The sequence below is a fragment of the Pelodiscus sinensis genome, chromosome 3 (genome assembly GCF_052426305.1).
Source record: "Pelodiscus sinensis isolate ZL-2025 chromosome 3, ASM5242630v1, whole genome shotgun sequence".
In the NCBI taxonomy this organism is placed as follows: Eukaryota; Metazoa; Chordata; order Testudines; family Trionychidae; genus Pelodiscus; species Pelodiscus sinensis.
Window position 1 is genome coordinate 105,939,313 of NC_143054.1, and position 19,231 is coordinate 105,958,543.

General features: G+C 40.5%; 1 protein-coding gene across 3 annotated transcripts in view; it reads left to right on the forward strand.

Moving 5' to 3' along the window:
- Positions 1 to 19,231, forward strand: part of ADGB (androglobin) — a 242,408-nt gene that overhangs the window by 25,971 nt on the left and 197,206 nt on the right. For all 3 annotated transcript variants that reach the window (XR_012902706.2, XM_075924379.2, XM_075924378.2), the window contains exons 4-5: positions 3,883 to 3,954; positions 8,065 to 8,274. Coding sequence is in view for 2 of the 3 variants with exons in the window: in XM_075924379.2 (XP_075780494.2) it covers positions 3,883 to 3,954; positions 8,065 to 8,274 (282 nt within the window). In the remaining variant the exon portion in view is untranslated. The remainder of the gene's footprint in view (positions 1 to 3,882; positions 3,955 to 8,064; positions 8,275 to 19,231) is intronic.

Here is a 19,231-nt window from a genome sequence, read left to right on the forward strand (position 1 = left end):
GTTGTTTTTTTTTCTTCCAGGACCCCAGAAAACCTCGTCTAGACATAGCCTATGAGAAAAGAAAACTGTAATTTATTTGATTACTGCAATGTTAGTAGCAGCCACAATTGTTATAACAGCAGAGTGGTTGAATTCAGACCTTTTAGAAATGCATTCTTTTGTAGACTTGTCAGCTGCAGACATTCTTGGAACAGGTAACTTAGTCAGCATTCAAAGCCTTCAAAAAACAATGGAGAAAGAATGGTTTGAGACAGATGAAACATGTTAGAACTTCCTGTATTCCATGTTCCCAGCAGTGTACTAAAGTTCACATACTACCAGACAACTGTGCAGTAGTGTCTTGTCACTTAACAAATTGGAGGGAACCCAAGTCAGAGCATCACACCCATGTGACCATAAAAAATTTAAAGTAACGTTTAATGAAAAAATGCAATGCATTGATATAGCAAATTCTCAGGACAAAGAATTGTTTCGGGAGGAGCACATGGTCAAAGTCATGAACAGAAAAACCTCTCTGCTTCAGTTACTGTTTGTCCAGTTGTGTCACCACTGAACAGAAAAGATTAACTGCATAAGTGCAATTACTTACCCATTCTTGTAAATTTACAAAACTCCAATTTTTTTCCCCCTGTAGGTTCCCATACATTAAGCTTGTAGGGAGATATGCCTTCTTGTTCTCTTGAGAGGCCATTGTTCCTGAGCTGTTTTCTCCCGTTTAGGAATACCAACAAGTTTTGGAAAAGTAGCAGTGGGGCCAGAGGATCTGATCCTGATTCTCTCACATGAGCTGCTCAGACTATGGTTTTACTTGAGCAGAACACTGAAGTAGAAATCTGCTATGCTGATCTAAGATTATGATTGTACCCATAATAAAATACTATCCTTGCTTTCCCATTTCAGAAATTCTACTTCTTTGAGCTGCTTACATAATTTGTCTGTATCTTTGACAATGTTTGGATGACACAAATCTAATATTTTTTTATTTGTGCACAATTCCTTTAATTATTTTCAGATGTTACAAAATCAGAACCAAAACAAATAAGTAATCTGCTTGCAATGTCAAAAGCGATGTGCTCTTCAACTGTGAAAATCTGTTGCTGTTGTTTAAATTTAACTGTCCTCTTCCCTGTTTTGTTCCATTTGAAATATGAAGGTTCTTAAAGCACTTTCCCTGCCCCTCTTGCTTTTTCAGTCTTGTCAGTTTTACTTGTCAGCTTGTCAGTTTCATTTTTATTAAATATGCAGTAAGTGTGTTTCATGTTTAAATTTTTAATGGGAGGGTGGGAGTGGAAAGAAATTCACAGGGGCAAAAGATTGCATGATAAATACTGCCAAAAATAAAGTGAGTTGTGGTAACTAAAGGACTGAAAAATATGACAGCCAGAAACCAATAAACTATATGTGTATAAAATCCTTCAACTATAACATCCATTTTCACAGTGCAATTAGTAAAGCATTTAATGCACTTCCTATTTTAACAACTTTTTGTTTTGGTTTTGATCACCTTAATTTAGTGTCAAATTGCTAAAATTATTATAAGCGCTATAGTTAATTTCATTGTTATAATCAGCAAGAGATCAAAAACAGTTAAAATTATGTAGTTAGTGTTAAATGTGGCTGAAACAGAAAAGATATGGTGAAGGTATGTGTATATATAAAGTAGTAAGAGAAGATTCAAGCAATCAGAAATAAAAACAGTTTTGTTTGTTTCCAAAGACTTCCACTGCCATCTTCCCATCTGCTATTGCCAAATTACTCTAAAATAAGCAAACAAACAATTCTGATTGTATGCATGGGTAATAGTTTCTTGTGGGTGTGCTGTGTTGTGTGTTTTTTTTTTAAATTAAAAAAATATATATATATATTTTTTTTAATCTTCCCAGTTAGTGTCCTGGTGAAATCTTCATTCATATCAGGTGATTTTTTTTTTTTAAAGCCCAGATTGCACGTGTTTTTCTTTGGAGCATTAAAGATTGAAGTCAGAACTGAGTTAGTGATTATTTAAATGTATAGTTTGTTTTAATTTGAACTCTTGTGAAGACATAATCTGGCACACATTGTTTGGAGAAAGCACACTAGTGAAGAGACACACTTTAGAACAAAGTACACTTGTGTTTTATGATAGTGTGAAGTTATAAATTGTCAATACATGGAGCTGGAACAGCTGCTGAAATGGAATGTGGTTTTTTTCAAATGATTCCTGAGAATACTGTGAGATGAAAATAGTTAGGAATATACTATGCACTGTTTAACTCATTCTTAGGAAACTTTAAAATGTTTGAAAAGCTAGTAGAAAGTGAAGAACCAGGCCTCAAATGGAAAGGAACAAATGTTTGTCTATTTTGGAACTATCCATTAATTTCTCACTATAGAAAAAGGTTCTTATTGTAACCATGACATTAGCACAAATTGTGTCATTTGCTATATACTGAAGTACATTTCTTGAAGTCAGACAGTAAAGTGTCTTGTTTCATCAAGTATCAGAGGAGTAGCCGTGTTAGTCTGAATCTGCAAAAGCGGCGAGGAGTCCTGTGGCACCTTATAGACTAACTGAAGTGTAGGAGCATAAGCTTTTGTGGGCAAAGACCCACTTCGTCAGATGCATGTTTCATCAAGTGTTTAGTAGTAATCAACTTAATGATGCTTGAATGTGTTTTAAAAAAATCCCACAAGAAACCAATCTATTTTCCCATACATTTTCTCAGAGGAAACACTGCTTCTGGATAATTTTTTTTAAAACCGCATTTACCATATACTGGACAGAGACTGTACAAAACTGGAATTTTTCGGTAATTGCATTGTTGTTAAGTTTAGAGTGATACCAACAGTGACTCCAAGTTAATTGGATATTGAGTCATCTTGTGGATCTTAGTATGGTTACAGAAAACAATAAATGTAATCATTTGTAAATCATCTTACTCTGAAAGGATATTTTCACAATGCATAAATTATAAAATGAATAGAGATCAAAATGATAGTCTGTTTGCTAAGTGGATCATCAGCATGTATTCTACTTTAATGGTGACTCAGGCCCAGATGTCTGAATCTTTGTAAATAACTAAGTTACAGTTATACAAATAAATGCCTATTGAATACTGTGGCAAACTTCACAGTGACTTTATTGGAAACAGGAGCAGTCCTGAAGATTTGTTTTTAAAAACAAAATTACAAAACAACAGATATCTTAGAGCCAAATGATTCAAAATGGGTTTTAATATGTTGGGTGGAAAATATCTATGTTGTATTATCTTTTTAATTACAATATCTGATAATCATAAAAATGAGAAATTTACTAGAGCCAAATATAATCTAAACAGTCTTTCCCTTGCAGGTCTGTCAGCACATCTATCCTATTTTTTAGCATCTGTAGTACATTATAGTGTGTGTGTGTGTGTGTGTGTGTGTGTGTGTGTGTGTGTGTGTGTGTGTGTGTGTGTGTGTGTGTTTTAATAGACAGCCATTTCCGCTTGTACTGAATGAGGCAGGTTTTTTTTCTTGAGATTATTTTGTCTGTCATGAAAGAGCTAAAAATTACTAGACCCTAAATTAACCCCTAAAATTCGTTTTCAGTTGTTCTTAGTTGTATATGAATGTTGTGCAGTGAAAAGAGCACATTAATGTTTGTCCATTGGACATAGAAAATGTATGGTAATTATCAATTGTTAACTAAGTTCCTAATGCAACTTAATGATTAATTTAAATTTTGAACACCCTCTGGGTTTGAAGATTTTATTTTTCCTTTTAAGAAATACTGAATTTGCAAGTCTTGCAGGTGATGACCGACATTGCTAGAATTTATACACTTCAATATACTTTGGGGATTTTTATTCTTTTCAGTGAATATAGCCTCATGCTTTTCAACTAAAACCTCTTTTCTTGCAGGTTCCTGTAATAGTGAAAAATGAAAACTGGTTTGACCTTTTTTCAGCAAATGAACACATACTTGGTAGTGAGGTATGTAGTCAATATTAAACACTTATCTCTCAGCATTAGTGATATAAAAAGACCATCAATAGGAGAAATTAACTACAGTAAAACCTAGGGATATCAACGTGTAGTCGACCTGTGCTTATTAGTTAATCCTGTTAGAGGCAGCAAGGGGGAAAGGAGGTAGCTCCCCATTAGCACTGGTTCTGATACACAGCAGCAGCATGGAGCGTGAGGGGGGCTGGTGGAGCCAGTACATGCAGGAAACAGGCTTTCATGCCAACTGTCAATGGATATCAGCTTCTGTGGAGCCCAGGGCCAGACCGAGCCATTCCGGCTCCCCAGGCAGACAGGTTAATTGCGCCCTGGGTTGGGGGAGGGTGCATGCGTGGTTCCCTCCTCCCCCGTGCTGACATGAGGGGGAGGGCACATGTGCGGCCCCGCCGGCACGTGGGGGAGGGCGCGTGGAGCTGGCGGCAGCAGGACGCATGTGCCCGGCGCAGCCCAGCCTGGCTACTGCCACTGGCGGGCAGCCCGGGGCAGGCCGAGCCTGACTGCAGGACCCCGCGGCCATTGGGGGAAGGCTGCTGGCCGGTGCTGCAGGGCTTAACGCGGCCCCTGCCCCGGGCGGCCGCTGCAGGGTGGCTGCCGGGAGCCAGGTGCGCGGTGCCTGATGGAAGCTAGCGCCCCTTACAGCTGCCATCAGGCGCCCCCCGCCCCCATAGGTTGGTGCCCCGGGCAGCTGCCCGGCTAGCCCATTCCTTAATCCGGCCCTGGTGGAGCCTCCTGTTCCCACAGAGGGAGGAAGGAGAGGCAGGAACTGTTGCTCACGGTGAGCTGTCTTAAAAGCCAGCTCCCCTTGAGCACCAACTCTGTGGAGTACCTGCCTCTCTTCCCCACACTGCTGCCTTCATCAGAGGCAGCAGCATGAGGGGGGAAGATAGGGGAGGCTGCCACGGAGCAGCCTCTGTCTGTAGCAGGACCGGCTCCTACCTGCCATCCGCACTGCTGCCTCTGTATCAAAAATGGCAGGGGGCTTCCTAGGAGTGGTGCCTGAGTGCATTAACTGATGGCTCTACCCCCGCAGACTACTGAATAATCATGTAACCACTAAAATTAGATGCAGTTACATGATTATTGAATTAATCAATATCTAACATACCTAGTAAATCCTGTGGTGTGAGGGAAGTATGACCAGGACTATTTCTGGGAGCAGGGGGAGGCGTAACTGCCTTGGGGTCCAGCAATTTAAAGGGGCCGTTTTATATTGCTGCCAAAGCCCCAATATGGGGCAGTCCAGGCAGTGCTGAGGTCCAGCAGTCCAGGCAGTGCTGAGGTCCAGCTACCTTTCACCCAAGGCTCTGCCCCTTCTGGGAGTGCAGAGCTGCCTACACTCTACCCTACAGCCTGGCGAATGGGTGAGCCCACTTAGGGGTGATGGACAGTCTCCTATTAGAATCAAACAGATATAATAATGGATAACCATTCATAGAAACGAGACAAATATAGAGACAATGGGAGGCTGATGAGTAAAATGTGGTTCTTTTAAAGTAAGCGTGCAGACTATGAATAAGATTTGTTAATACTTGCATGAAAAATTAATGTACAGGCAGTCCCCAGGTTACGTACAAGATAGGGACTGTAGGTTTGTTCTTAAGTTGAATCTGTATGTAAGTTGGAACTGGCGTCCAGATTCAGCCGCTGCTGAAACTGACCGCCAGTTCTGACTTACATACAGAATCAACTTAAGAACCCCAGGCGTCCCCAAGTCAGCTGCTGCTGAAACTGATCAGCAGCTGATTCCAGGAAGCCCGGGGCAGAGCAACTCTGCCTCGGGCTTCCTGTAGTCAGCGCTGGTCAGTTTCAGCAGAAGCTGACTTGGGGACGGGCAGAGCAGTAGGGGTGCTGCTGGGTTGGTCCAGTAGCACCGAGGAGCGGCGCTACTGGACCAACCCAGCAGCACCCCATCTTCTCTGCCCCAGGCGTCCTGATTCAGCCGCTGCTGAAACTGACCAGCAGCGGCTGAATCAGGAAGCCTGGGGCAGAGCAGCTGGGGTGCTGCCGGGTTGGTCCAGTAGGGCCCAGAGCGGCGCTGCGGGACCAACCGGCAGCACCCCAGCTGCTCTGCCACAGGCGTCTGGAGAAAATCCTAGTCTGCTGGGGGGGGGTGCATACTAGCTGCGTCCCCCCCCACCCCAGCAGACCAGGAAGACGCTGGCGGCGGACCGAGACGCACCGCGGTCCCGCCACCTGGGTCCTCCAGGGCTTTGCTCCCAGTCTCCCTGGTCTGCCAGGGAGACGGGGAGCAAAGCCTCTGAGGACGCCAGCAGCGGGACAGCTGCGGGGCGTCTGGGCTGTCCCGCTGCCGGCTTCCCCGAGGCCCCCCCCGCGGCTTTGCTCCGCGTCTTCCTGGTCTGCAGACCAGGGAGATGTGGAGAAAGCCCCGGAGTACACGGGCGGCAGGACCGCGAGGTCCTGCAGTCCGTGTCCTCCGGGGGAGCCCCGTTCGTAACTGCCGATCCGACATAAGTCGGATCCGCGTAAGTCGGGGACTGCCTGTATATTAATTCTAAAAGGGAACTAGTATTTAGAAAAGGAAGTAAAGATCCTTAAATTTAGGGTAAGTTTAAAAGACGTATGAAATCTAAAAGTGGTGAAAAATATTTATCATTTTAGTGTACAATATTCACCATATAGAAAAGAGGCCAAGAGTGGGAGTTCAGTTAGGTACTGGTTAGTATGAGCCATCCATGTCGGTGTGTCAGAAAGGCTAGTTATAAATGTAAAGAAAGGATATGCTCCTTAAAGAACAGAGTATGGCAACATTATTATTTTGGAAAATATGTACTGTAATTGTTTTAAAAAGAGTGATATTTTTACATTTTATAAAAAATATAAACAACATCCAGTACAGGAATAGAATCATAGAATCATAGAATAATAGGACTGGAAGGGACCTCGAGAGGTCATCGAGGAACAAATATTATTTTTCATATCTTGCACAGGAGGTGGGACAGAGTGGGAATGAAACTCTTAAACTCTTAAAATTATGATTTCAAAATAAATTACGTGTCTTTTTTTTTCCTTTGGTTGAGCCTGTCTCTAATTGAGAATAGGGAAGTGGAACTCCAAAACAAAAGCTACTGACTTTAAATGTGGCTAACACAATGGACTGAAATATTAATAAAAATTTAAATACGTACATATTTAACAATTTACATTTTACATATTTCATGTATCATTGTTACTATGCACATTGATGAAAATCGTTTTAGGGCAAGAAAACTATTTTATAAAAGAGACAAATTTAATATACCTATTGAACTGCTTATACTGTATTTGAGTAAGATAAAAAGGAGGGTTTAACTTGCCAAATCATGTAATCGGTTAACCTTTAAATGCAGAACAATAGACTTATGTCTTGCATAATAATGAAATACTTCCTTACCACAAAAGGTCACTTATGATCATTAGTGAAGTATATAATCCATTACTCCAGCCAGCATTCAGATTTCCTAAAAGTTCTAGGCTACTTCTCCTGTGATTAGTGTCAGTTTTTGTAGCTCTCATATGGTGGTGAATCATGACTGGTCAGTGAAGTGTTTATTTTGTATTTTGGTAGAATGTTTGATTACAGAAATGTTCTTTAAAAAATAAAAATGCAGCAAAAAGCCTCCTGGAAATGCACTATAATTAATGCATCCTACTAGATATAAGTACAGAGTAAGAATAGTTTCTTGTTTGCTTTTTAATCGTTAGACCCCCATTGGTTTCACTTTATAGTTTCCCACCCATACTGTTATTGAAACAACACAATTGTGACATGAGATGTGCTGTTGATGGCATGCATGAATTAATATGTCTATTAGCAGTTGTCATGTTCATGAAGCTTTGTGGATTTGTACATACAACTAAGTGCCATATAGTATGCATGACTTTTAAGAATATTTGTGCTGATAAAAATAAATCCTTCAATAAATTAATTTTAATGCACTCTTCCATGAGACTTGCTTTTCAGTTAACATTTGAAATTGCTTTGCATTTTCTAATATAATTGAACTTTATTTGATTTTTTTCTTAATGTGCAATGTAAGAAGTGAAAAACAGCTAACTTTAAGAAAAATTCTGTCATTTCAGCTAATGAGATGGATAATAAGTGAGATTTGTGCTGTCTGGAGGATCTATAATATGAATGTTTTAACTAACGAGGGTAAAATTAACACAAATGAAATGCCTACACTCTCTTGGAAGCCATGGGAGCATATTTATGCCTTATGCAAGGCTATTAAGGGACACATGCCCCTGTACAATAGCTATGGAAAATATGTAGTGAAACTTTACTGGATGGTAAGTACTGCTTTCAGTGTTCTAAAATCTATATAAAATGTTATTTCTGTGTACAATTAATACTGTTAATATACAGTACTATCTTTAATTATCAGGATAAATATTTCACTTTGTTGAAAACATGTTTTCTAGTTTTAAAATTGCTAAACGATCAACAAGTTGAAAATGAAAATTTCTTTGTATACTTGTACAGTTTGAGTTTAGATCCTAGATCATTAGTCAGTAATCCTTAAGAAGCACACTACCTGGAGTATAGTATTGCTTGTTAGAAAATTATATTTATCTAGGCACTACTGAAAAGTAAATAATATCTACAGGTTCTATATACAGTACCGTAGAGAAGAAATGTGTAACTAATGTTGCATCTGCTTAAGGGGCTTTCCATATGTATTTTGCTTTCAAACTGAAATTTTCATTATTCAAACTTCAGGAAGAATTTGAGGAAAAGTGATTTAGCCATTCACTACTACAAAAAGAGTGGTTAAAATATATTTTTACATTATTTTTAAGGGATCCATTTTGAACAGCACTATTACTTTAGCAGTTTGGAGTAGAAACTTGAAATTGATAAAGCCTGATTCAATATGCTTAACTTATGTTGTTGCTGTGCTGGGTAAAATGTTGTTTTAATTTTGCTTAGTTACTGGAGATTTCAAAATTCATGAAACGCATGTACTTTTTAAAATCTGATCACAGTTCTGAGATCCATAGTGTTAATAAAATTTTAAAAAAGCACTCCTCCCATCATTTAGCATCACACATGAGTACATGGACAAGCTGAGTAGAAATTCTCATTTAGCACATTTGAAAAAAGTATTTAAATCTGAGACATTGTGCAGATATGTTCTGATCTTGTGGTTTGAATGGTTTAATATTGAAAATGAATGCAAATTTTTCAATAAATTCAGACTAAACTAGACCAAAATCTCTGGTGTATTAGGAGTAAGTACAAGTTTGTTTGTTTGTTTTTGTTATAAAGCTTAATTTATTATCTTTAAATAGCTATTGGACACACTGCATTTAAAAGTAATGACTATTTCAGACTTTATTATGGCTGGATGAAAGTTAAAATCCCCAAATTGCATATTAGATTTCAATAGCTGTAGCACTAAATTGAAGATAGTCAAGCAAAATGTTAATTAAGGGAAAAATAAATGAACCACATTTCAAATTAACCTCAGAAATTTTAATTTTCAAAATACTGAGTAAGAAGTTGTCCACATGGGCAAGGAAGGCAGAGTAAACAATAGGTATGGAAGTCACTATAAGAAATCAAGGCAAAATAAGTGCGTTTTGGGGAGAAATTAGATAGAGAATGACAATGCTTGACCTGGTAGAAGACTGATATCACTTCAGAAGGAAAAGCAAGAACAAACAAAACATGAAAAGTGGGAAAAGGAGGGAAGCAATGGAAACAGACGTAGATAGGACGGATTTGGGAAGAGCATTAAAAATTAGACTGGAGCACTTGAACTTTATTTGGAAAGTGACAGGGAGCCAAAAAATGGATTCTGACCATGTCACAGCACAGGAAAGGACGACTGCCTTAGCTGCTGAATGCAGGAAATTCTGTACTAAAGGAGGAGGCTGTGGAATTCTTAAGGGTGAGGTGGAAAGAACTGTGATACGATCAGCGGAAGTCCACAGGAAGAAACAGATTTTAGAAATATTAGAAATGGCAAGATCTGGATATTAAGAAAGGAAGAAAATGAATCAGTATCTCCTAGATTATGCATTTGATATATGGATAGGGAGCTGGGGAGAAGAGTTAAGAAAGATTAAAAGATTATATTTAAGAAAATAGTAGGATATCGATGAGGAGGCGAGTAAGACCGAATGAGAGAGAAATCTGGACAAAGGTGGCTTTGAGTGATATTAAATCAGAGATGATCAGACTTCTTGTTTGTAATGCAGTTGCACCTATCGAGACCCCAGTTGGGGACTTTGTATCCCACTTACTGGGCACATAATAATGACAATTTCTGTCTGAAAAGGCTGGTAGTATATGTTTTGAGACAATGAAAGAAGAGGACATCAACTAGATGATGAAAGCCCAAGATGAAAGCCCAAGAAATAGACTATCAAAAAGTAGCTGGTTAACACTAAGAATGTGGAAGATGGATCAAGAAAATGTGTACGGAGATGAGGATCATGCATTTGGCAAAGAAGGGTATGTATACACTTGCACCCTCTTTCAATAGAGGGAAGCAAATGAAGACATTCGAAATTGCAAATGAAGCCGGGATTTAAATATCCCGTGCTTCATTTGCATATTCGCATTATGGCGCTATTTTGAAATAGCACCATAATGCGAATATGCAAATGAAGCACGGGATATTTAAAGCCCGGCTTCATTTGCAATTTCGAATGTCTTCATTTGCATCCCTTTATCGAAAGAGGGTGCAAGTGTAGACATACCCAAAGAAATTACTAGTGACTCTTGCAAGAAGAATTTTAGTACCGTACTAGAAGATTTACCCAGCGTTGCACAGGTCCTTAGCTCAAATAAGTTTTCTTTTTCTTCATTTAAATCTTTGTGCTGGGGGTGGGGAGTTCAGTATGCAGGATGCTTTGGGGTTAGAGGACAACCCCAGCTGTCTTTCACTGCAGGAGGTTGGGTCTAGGTAAGAAGCACCTGTCCATGGCTGTTGAAGCTGGCAAAGCCAGGGCAGAGGTGCACGTCCCATGGCTCGGGGACAGACAGACACACAGACAAACTCTCTGAATTATATAGTAGAATAGCTCCCTGTTAGCATAGTGGGATTATAGCTGTCCTGGTCCCATCTCTTGCCCCTTGTTGCTCCCCTGTAGTTATTCTACAGTATAATTCCCTCCTAACAGACTCCTCACCTTTCCATTTTATGAGAGAATCAAATTCAGGCACATCTCATTGTCTTGACATAATCAAACTCTTACCTTCCTTTAAGTTATGATAAGAGGAAGCTGCATACTAAATTTGGTGGTCCTAGCTCTTATAATTTAGGAGGAGTTCTTGAACAAATGGACTCACAGACGGATAGACAGACACACATTTCTTAAGATAAGGTATAGGATTGAGAGAGATCAAGGAGGGAGTGGAAGGAGAGAAAATAAAGGCCTAGTGAATAGACCACTCAATGAGCTTATAGATAAAAGTGAAGATAGAAATGAGAGGGGGAGGGGGAAACGACAAGAGGAAAGAAAAGATGTTCAAGAGAATGTTTCTTTAGGATATGCGAAATAACAGTATTACTGAATATGGAGAAAAGAGCTAAAGTGAAGAGAACAATTAGCAATAAATAGAGTGGGGAAGAGGGAGAATAAAGCAAGTTAGGATACAAGAGATACATGGATTCATGCCAAAGAAAAATAGGTCTTTTGTTAGTTATAATTGTTAATGCTTTTCTGCTGGAGGACAGGAACAAACTTCCATCTAACAGGTGCTTGTTAAACCCTTCCATATTCAGTCATTTCTTTATGTTGGTAATATTTCTGGATTGGAAAATGTTATGCTATTAACCCAGAGGTTCTCAAACTTGTGATACCGGTACCCCCCTCTAAGTTGCTCACAACCCCCCCATGGGGTTAGGACCCACAGTTTGAGAAATGTGTTATTAACCTTTCAACATGGTACACAACCCTGTTTTAATTGTAAAAGCTTCTGACTTCTAAGCTTATTTACATTTTAAAAACTCTCCTACCTCATCTTCTTAACAAACCTTTTCCTCACTAGCCTCATTGCAGTAGCCCTCCATCCTGCACACATCTGCAGGCTGTTGGTCATAGCATGTCTCATTTTATTGGCTAAAGTGCCTGACTGTTAGAGCTTGGCATATCATTGAAGTAGCATGTTATGGTATAAGCTTGCAAATTCTTCAGCTAATTAGATTACTATGGGTATGTCTACATTATGGGTACGTCTAAACTACATGGCTCTGTCGACGGAAAGGCAAAGTCAAATGAAGCTGCGATTTAAATGATCGTGGCTTCATTTAAGTTTACATGGCTGCCGCGCTGAGCCGACAAACAGGTGATCAGCTGTTTGTCGGCTCAGCGCGCTAGTCTGGACGCTCCCCTGCCGACATCAAAGCCTTTTTTCAGCAGCCCCAGTAAACCTCATCCCACGAGGAATAACGGGGCTGCCGACAAAGGGCTTTGATGTCAACAGGGGAGCGTCCAGACTAGCGCGCTGAGCGGACAAACAGCTGATCAGCTGTTTTGTCGGCTCAGCGCGGCAGCCATGTAAACTTAAATGAAGCCGCGATCATTTAAATCACGGTTTCATTTGACTTTGCCTATGTGTCTAATCTACATGCCTCTGCCGACAGAGGCATGTAGTCTAGACACAGCCTAAGTGACAAAGTCAAAGTAAGATACGCAACTTCAGCTACGTTAATTGCGTAGCCAAAGTCGAAGTACATCAACTCCTGTCTACACTGCAGAAAGTTGAAGAAAGAACACTCTTCCTTTGACTTCTCTTGCTTCTTGTGAAATGAGGGTTACAGAAGTCAGAGTAAGAAGCCCATTATGCTGTGTAGATGCAAACTCTGTTACTTCAAAATAATGCTGGTATGTAGACGTGACCTGAGTTACCCACACACAAATCTCTGTCACTCCCACACTCTGAGAGCATACACCTACCTACTTTTTACCCTAGGGTTCAGGGTGTCTCTCCATTAATTTAAATATGCAGTGCTACTGAATTACTAGTGCTTGGGGCATAACTTCACGTGGACTTGCTTACTTCTGAGTTATGGCTGACAGCGACCTTTGCAGTGGGAAGGGTGACAACAAGGGAACTAGGGAAAATTTTGAGGAGTCTGTAGCCTCTGCAAGTGCCCACATACCCCTACTTTTTCCTGTATCTCAAAAATAGGCAAAATATTATGCTTAGGGACAGCAGAATGGTGGTACACTACAGCCGCCAAAGAAAGCGGGGGGGGGGGGGAGAGGGGAAGAGGGGGACATAAAGAAATGTGTGTGACCATATAATCTTGTGGAGGTGCCAATTACCTTGAATTTAAGACTTTGGTACGGGGCTCTTCAATCTTTCTTATCTTTAATGTTTGAAAACCACCTCAATTTTCCTTTTGTAATAACCGTATCTCAGACCCCTTACATGTATTCCATAATCCTTTGTACTGTCCTTATAGCCTCCTTACAGACACTACTTTCTGCTCTCTGATTCAGGTCAGTATTTTTTTCACTGTTGTTCTGTCTTCAGTCCATGTTACATGCATCTTTTGCCTTGCAGTCCTTATACTAATTCTGTAGCACAGAAAAAAACATACCTTTGCTTACATATCTCTCATAAAGAGATGTTAGTGTGTGCTTCAGAATCTAAATGTCTTTGCAGAGATGAGAACTTCAAAACAAAAGAACTGGAATTCTGTGACCAGCAAATCGTGTTTCTGGATGAGGATAGCAGTTGGTATGAACCTTAGCATGAGAGAATTGATTTGGATTCATGGTTGAAATGTCTGAGTGAGCCTTGCAGTGTACTTTGTGTTGCTTAGCAACTACATGACTTAGGGCTCTTTCAAAAATCTATACAGATAAAAATAAAAATTCTTCCATAACCCTTGCAAAATCACTAATCTCAGCTCAATGTTAAACTAGTTGCTTTAGTGGACATGTTATCTAAATTTCTAAATTTCATGTACAGAAACGTAAGAAAGAAGAGTTATATTCTCTTATCCTTCACTCTGTTAAAATATTTAAAGTATCTTCTGAGTCTTCGAATGAACACAAATGCAAAAACAATAACAAGATTAAGGGAGCTTTAAATATTACCACCTATGCATGTTTGCTGCAACATTATGATTTGGTGCACCTTTTTAAAGTAAGAAAATAAAACCCTATGTATGTTCATTCTATTTTTAAATATCCCCAACTTCGTTAGTTTGAATATTAGGAAATTCAGATTAGAAAACGCACACATTCTTCTATTCAGCCATTAGTGAAGTTTTAAAATGGAGTTGAATTAGCTCAGAAATACTCTGATAAATTTTTAGGAATGCTTCTAAAGAGATTTGCTAGTAGGATCACTATGAACATATGATAACCTCTCAAAAGGTAATTTTAAAATAAATATATGCGGAACTAAAATGGGAATAAACAGTGAAAGTGAAAGTTCATTCATAACCATAGTTGCTACACTGACAAAATCTAATATAGTGCTAAATTGTATCTTTATTAATTGCCTTGGGTAATAGGTGGTGCATTGCCAAACCTCCAAAGCAGTAGATGCAGAAACTAATTATAAATCTTCACTCTGAGAATCACAGCAATGCCCCACTGCCATGTATATTGGCCAAATGGGACAGTCTCTAACACAAAGGATTAATGGACACAAATCAGATATCAGAAATAGTAATACACAAAAACTTGTAGGAACACATTTTAATCTACCTGGGCACTTATTAATGGATTTAAAAGTAGCCATTCTTCTACAAAGGAATTTAAAAAAACAATATAGATGTAGAATGGGCCTTGATATGCACGTTTTATTTATATAAATTTTATACACACAAATCTTCTAATTCACCAGCCATGCAAATGGATGGAGAGGAAACAGGGGCCACATGGCCCCTCTCTTTCCCACCTCCAGAACAACCTGGCACATGGTATCAGCATCAATCAGTAGCAAATTACTTTTCCAATGGAGTAAGGAGAAAACCAAGGCATAAAATTCTCAGAGGAGCAGCTGTGTTAGTCTGTAACTATAAAATACCAACAAGTAGTCCTGTGGAACCTTAGACAGCCTGTGGCCCATGACGACGTGTTGGTTTTTTATAGTTACAGACTAACACAGCTGTCCCTCTGAGAATTTTATGCTTTGGTTTTCTCCTTGCTCCATTAGGATAGTAATAGTTCCATGTGCCAGGTTGTTCTGGAGGTATGGAGGTGGGAAAGAGAGAGGCCATGTGGCCTATGTCTCCTCTCCATCTACTTGCATGGCTGGTGAATGAGAAGATTTATGCAGGCAGCCCTCTCCCTAGCACTGACTTGTAATGCTAATAGCCCATTCAAGGGAACCAGGAGTTGGTTTCCACTGCTTGAGTCAGTTGCATGAGAGCAGAGAGCATGATCTTACCCCTTTATTTTTGGGTTGAGGGTATGGTCTGTTGTGTATGCTGGACCTCTATAGGGAAAAATAGCATGTAATAAACAACTGTATTGTAACACATCTGCACAGTTAAAGTTGCATAGGCTACTTTAACTGTCATTTCCTGAGTTGTGTGTGTTTTAATCACTCACTTGTATTCTCCCTTCACTGAACTTCCCTTTTTCCTTGCTTCCTCTGCTGGTTCTACCGACTCTTTCAGTACCTCCGGAAAGGTGAAAGTGAGAGTGAAGGGATGACATGGAGGGGAAATCTGGGGGAGAACTGAAGGAAAATTGAGAGTGGGGAAGAATAAATGACTTTTCTCTAGGCTTGTTTCAGTGAGACATATTGTCTCTTAAGGACTCAGCATATGATTAAACCCTTTCTCTTCGTTGTTCTTGATATACCACATCCAGTTTCTTCAGCAATAATTCTAATAGCCAATGGCATTCTGGCACCTCCACTCCAGGCCCACCTACAGCAATTCTAGGCCCCAGGGCAGAACAGTCAATGGGTCCCCACTGTTCCTGTGTAGATGTGGTTTGTCTGATATTTGGTCAGCGCTTCACCTGTGCTGGCAAGTGCCTGCGAGCTGCCGGCTGTGCAGCTGGGTGCACTCTTCTGGCATGACCTGGACTTCTGTATTCCTGCCCAGTAGGACTGCCAACTGTTTAATTGCAGAAACCCAAAGACCCTTGCTCCGCCCCTACCTTCAGGCCATGCTCCTGTCTCACCCCTTCTTCTAGGCACCACCACCTCCCTTGATCCTCTCTCCCTATGTTATTGGCTCTCCCCCACACTCACTCAGTTTCATCAGACTGGGGCAGGGAGTTGGGGGGGGGGGGTGAGCTCTGGTAGGGAGTTTGGGTGTAGGCTCTGGGCTAGGTCAGGGAATTGGACTGTAGGAGGAGATGTGGGAGTTGGCACTTACCTCAGGCGGCGCCTGAAAGTGACTAGCACATCCCTCTGGCAGAGGCTTCTAGGTAGGGGTGCCAAGAGGTCTTCATGTGTCACTGCTCCCACTGACCAAAGTTCCCAGCCAATGGAAGCTGGGGAGTCTATGCTGGGGATAGGAGCAGTTCAGGAGACCTCCTCATAGGCACGTGTGCTGGATGCTTCTAGGACTGGTGGGGAGGGAGGGTGAACAGACAGCTTGCCTTAGTCATGCTGTGCTGTTGGGGGCATGGCAGGACATTTTAAATCTTCTGTGTGTCCCTGAGCAGTTATCTCCTTCCTTCTCACCCTTCCCTGTTGGTAAGCCTGCTTCACCCTGTGTTGTTGCAGTAGAACTCCTATTCCTATTCTTCTGTTCTGGGTCCCAGTTCTCTACAATCAGAAATTGTACTCCAGAGGGAAAGAATTGAAATTTATGGGTGCAAAGCTTAAGTAGGAATTCTGTAGGGTTCTCATTCATTTGTATAGGAATGCCTTTTAGGATTTAAGAGCTGACATAGAATGTACTCATTCAACATAATGGCAAAACCATTGGCTTGATTTTTTTCCCCTTGCACATTCAGTCTGTTAATTTCTGCCAATAATATCCTTCTCCCATCTCTACCAAATAAAATTGATCCCCCAAAATTACCCTGAACTGCTTCATTTCTGCTCTCTATTTCATAAGGATTTCTGTTTCTGAATTTGAACTCTTATTTTATTCCTTGGGAATGATTTCCCCTCTGTCGCCAGTCCCCCTCCCTCAATGTACATCTTTTAATAATATCTACTTAGGCTTTTAAGAAGTCTGTTGTCCATGCAGGATAATTACAATACGGATCTGAAGATTTACTATCTTTATGAAAATAAAATGTCAGTCAAGGGGAAAAATCAAATAACATCTGAAAATAAAAACAAGTATGTTACATTTCAGTTATGTTGTTTAATTATGAAAGGTACCCTTAGTATTGCAGTCTTAAGAATTACTTAGAATTAGTGTATCCGTAAGCTAAGAGAAAAACATTCCTTTTTATTTGCCCATTAGCTTGTACTGCTTGCTTAATGAAACATTTGGTTGAGCTGCTACATGAGAGAAGAAACAAATCTGTGTCATTGTTTGAGGAATTAACCAAAGTTATTGAATGGCAGACCTTTTTAAAAAATGCACTTTAGAAATTAAAAAAAAAAGAATGATGGCCATCAGGAAATATTCTTGCCTTTAGAGAGATCTATATATTTATACTTTTTTGATTTTTACTTATGGTTTAAACTCTTTTTTTAGAGTCTGTCTTCTAAAATCTTAAGAATTGGTAGGAGCACCAATTACACAGAAATGGGAACCATCAGACTGAATTTACGTAGTACTTATTACATTTAAAAATGTATCAAACTAAAGCATACAGATTATAGCCAATTTAAAAACCATTATGTAAATTCATTTAACAGTAGCAACCCTTATTAATATAGTCTCACTAGTGGTTTTTTAACAAAAAATAGGTTTAACTAAGAAAGCATTTGTCTTTTCTTGATGTGGTGAACTTGTTTCCATCATTGTAAGTGCAGAGCTTTCTCAGCTTTTTGGTAAACCAGTGAATTTGAATATTTTGAAAACAGCCTAACAAGCTTTGTTAACTTTTATTAATTTAAGTTCAAAGTGTTTGAGATCCTGCTTCTGGGGCAGGTTCCTCTCCTTCATGGAAACATTGCAAGGAACTCTTTCCCTGAGGATGTATGCTGGAGCCCATCAGCGGCTGTCTTTTTTTAGACCTGGTCGCTCAAAAGCGAGATATGATCTTTTTTTTTTTGCTGCTGTTCATCACTTGTCCTTCTAGATTTTTATTTTTGTTTTGTTGATTGTATGTTTTGCTGGATCAACTTTCTAATTTCATTTTTATTTGTATACTGCTTATTCTTAATGATAAATAAAAGAGTTGAGATTAATGGGGCTAAAAGATTAACCCTCTAATTAATCAAAGCAGCAACCCAGCATATACTTTGAGGGTTCAGCGGCTTTTTCATAGGTCAGATAGCTTTTTAATACCTTAGCGTATGTCTACACTGCAGCGTTAATTTGAGTTATCTTAATTCAAAATAGTTAATTTGAATTAAGCTAATTTGAAATAACACATCTATACACAAAATCTATTTCAAAGTAGCGTTTTGCTATTTGGAAATAGTGCATCCACACTGAGTGGACCCTGAACTGAAGTTAAGGCTGGCCGGAACCAGTGCCGGCATGGCATCAGGTTAGGTCTTAGCCTGAGGCAGCAGCCCCAAATACTAACTGAGCTCCGTGCTTAAAGAGACCCTACCCTCACCCCGGACAGACAGTTCTCAGGGTTCCCCACTTGCTTGTCTACCTCGATGAGGGACAGCAAAGCAGTCCTGTCTTGGAGTGCCCTGAGTGCCCTCACTCGGGACACCGCAGCATTTGGCCACATGGAGCCAGAGCTGCCCCTGGGCATGCTGGTGCATCTCACGGGGTTGTTGCCATCAGTCCAGCTGCACTTGCTGCAGGCTGCCATCCAGGGAGGGTCCATCGAGAGGCTGTCAGGATCCAGGAGGCTCTGCAGGAGAGCATCCACCCCGAGGAGCCCTCAGAGCCTCCCCAGTCCTCCCCACTGGAGGACTGGCTCGTTCCCCATTCTTCCCTCACATCCTTCCACTTACCTCATCCTAGCCCCCGTTCCTGATGTCAAATAAAAGACACGTATGTTCAAAAATAGAAACTGGGTTCATTGAATAAAACTGGGGGGGGGGGATGAACCTCTGGGGAGACCGGGTAGGGGACGGTGATGGCACTTACCTGGTGTGGCTTCCCTGGACGACCCTGTTGACTCCAGTGCTGGGACAGCTTGGGGGTCCCAGTGTCGTGGCACCCTCTGCTCTGGCCCCTCCACCGCACCCAGGTCAGTGCCCTCTGGCTTTGCAGCCGGA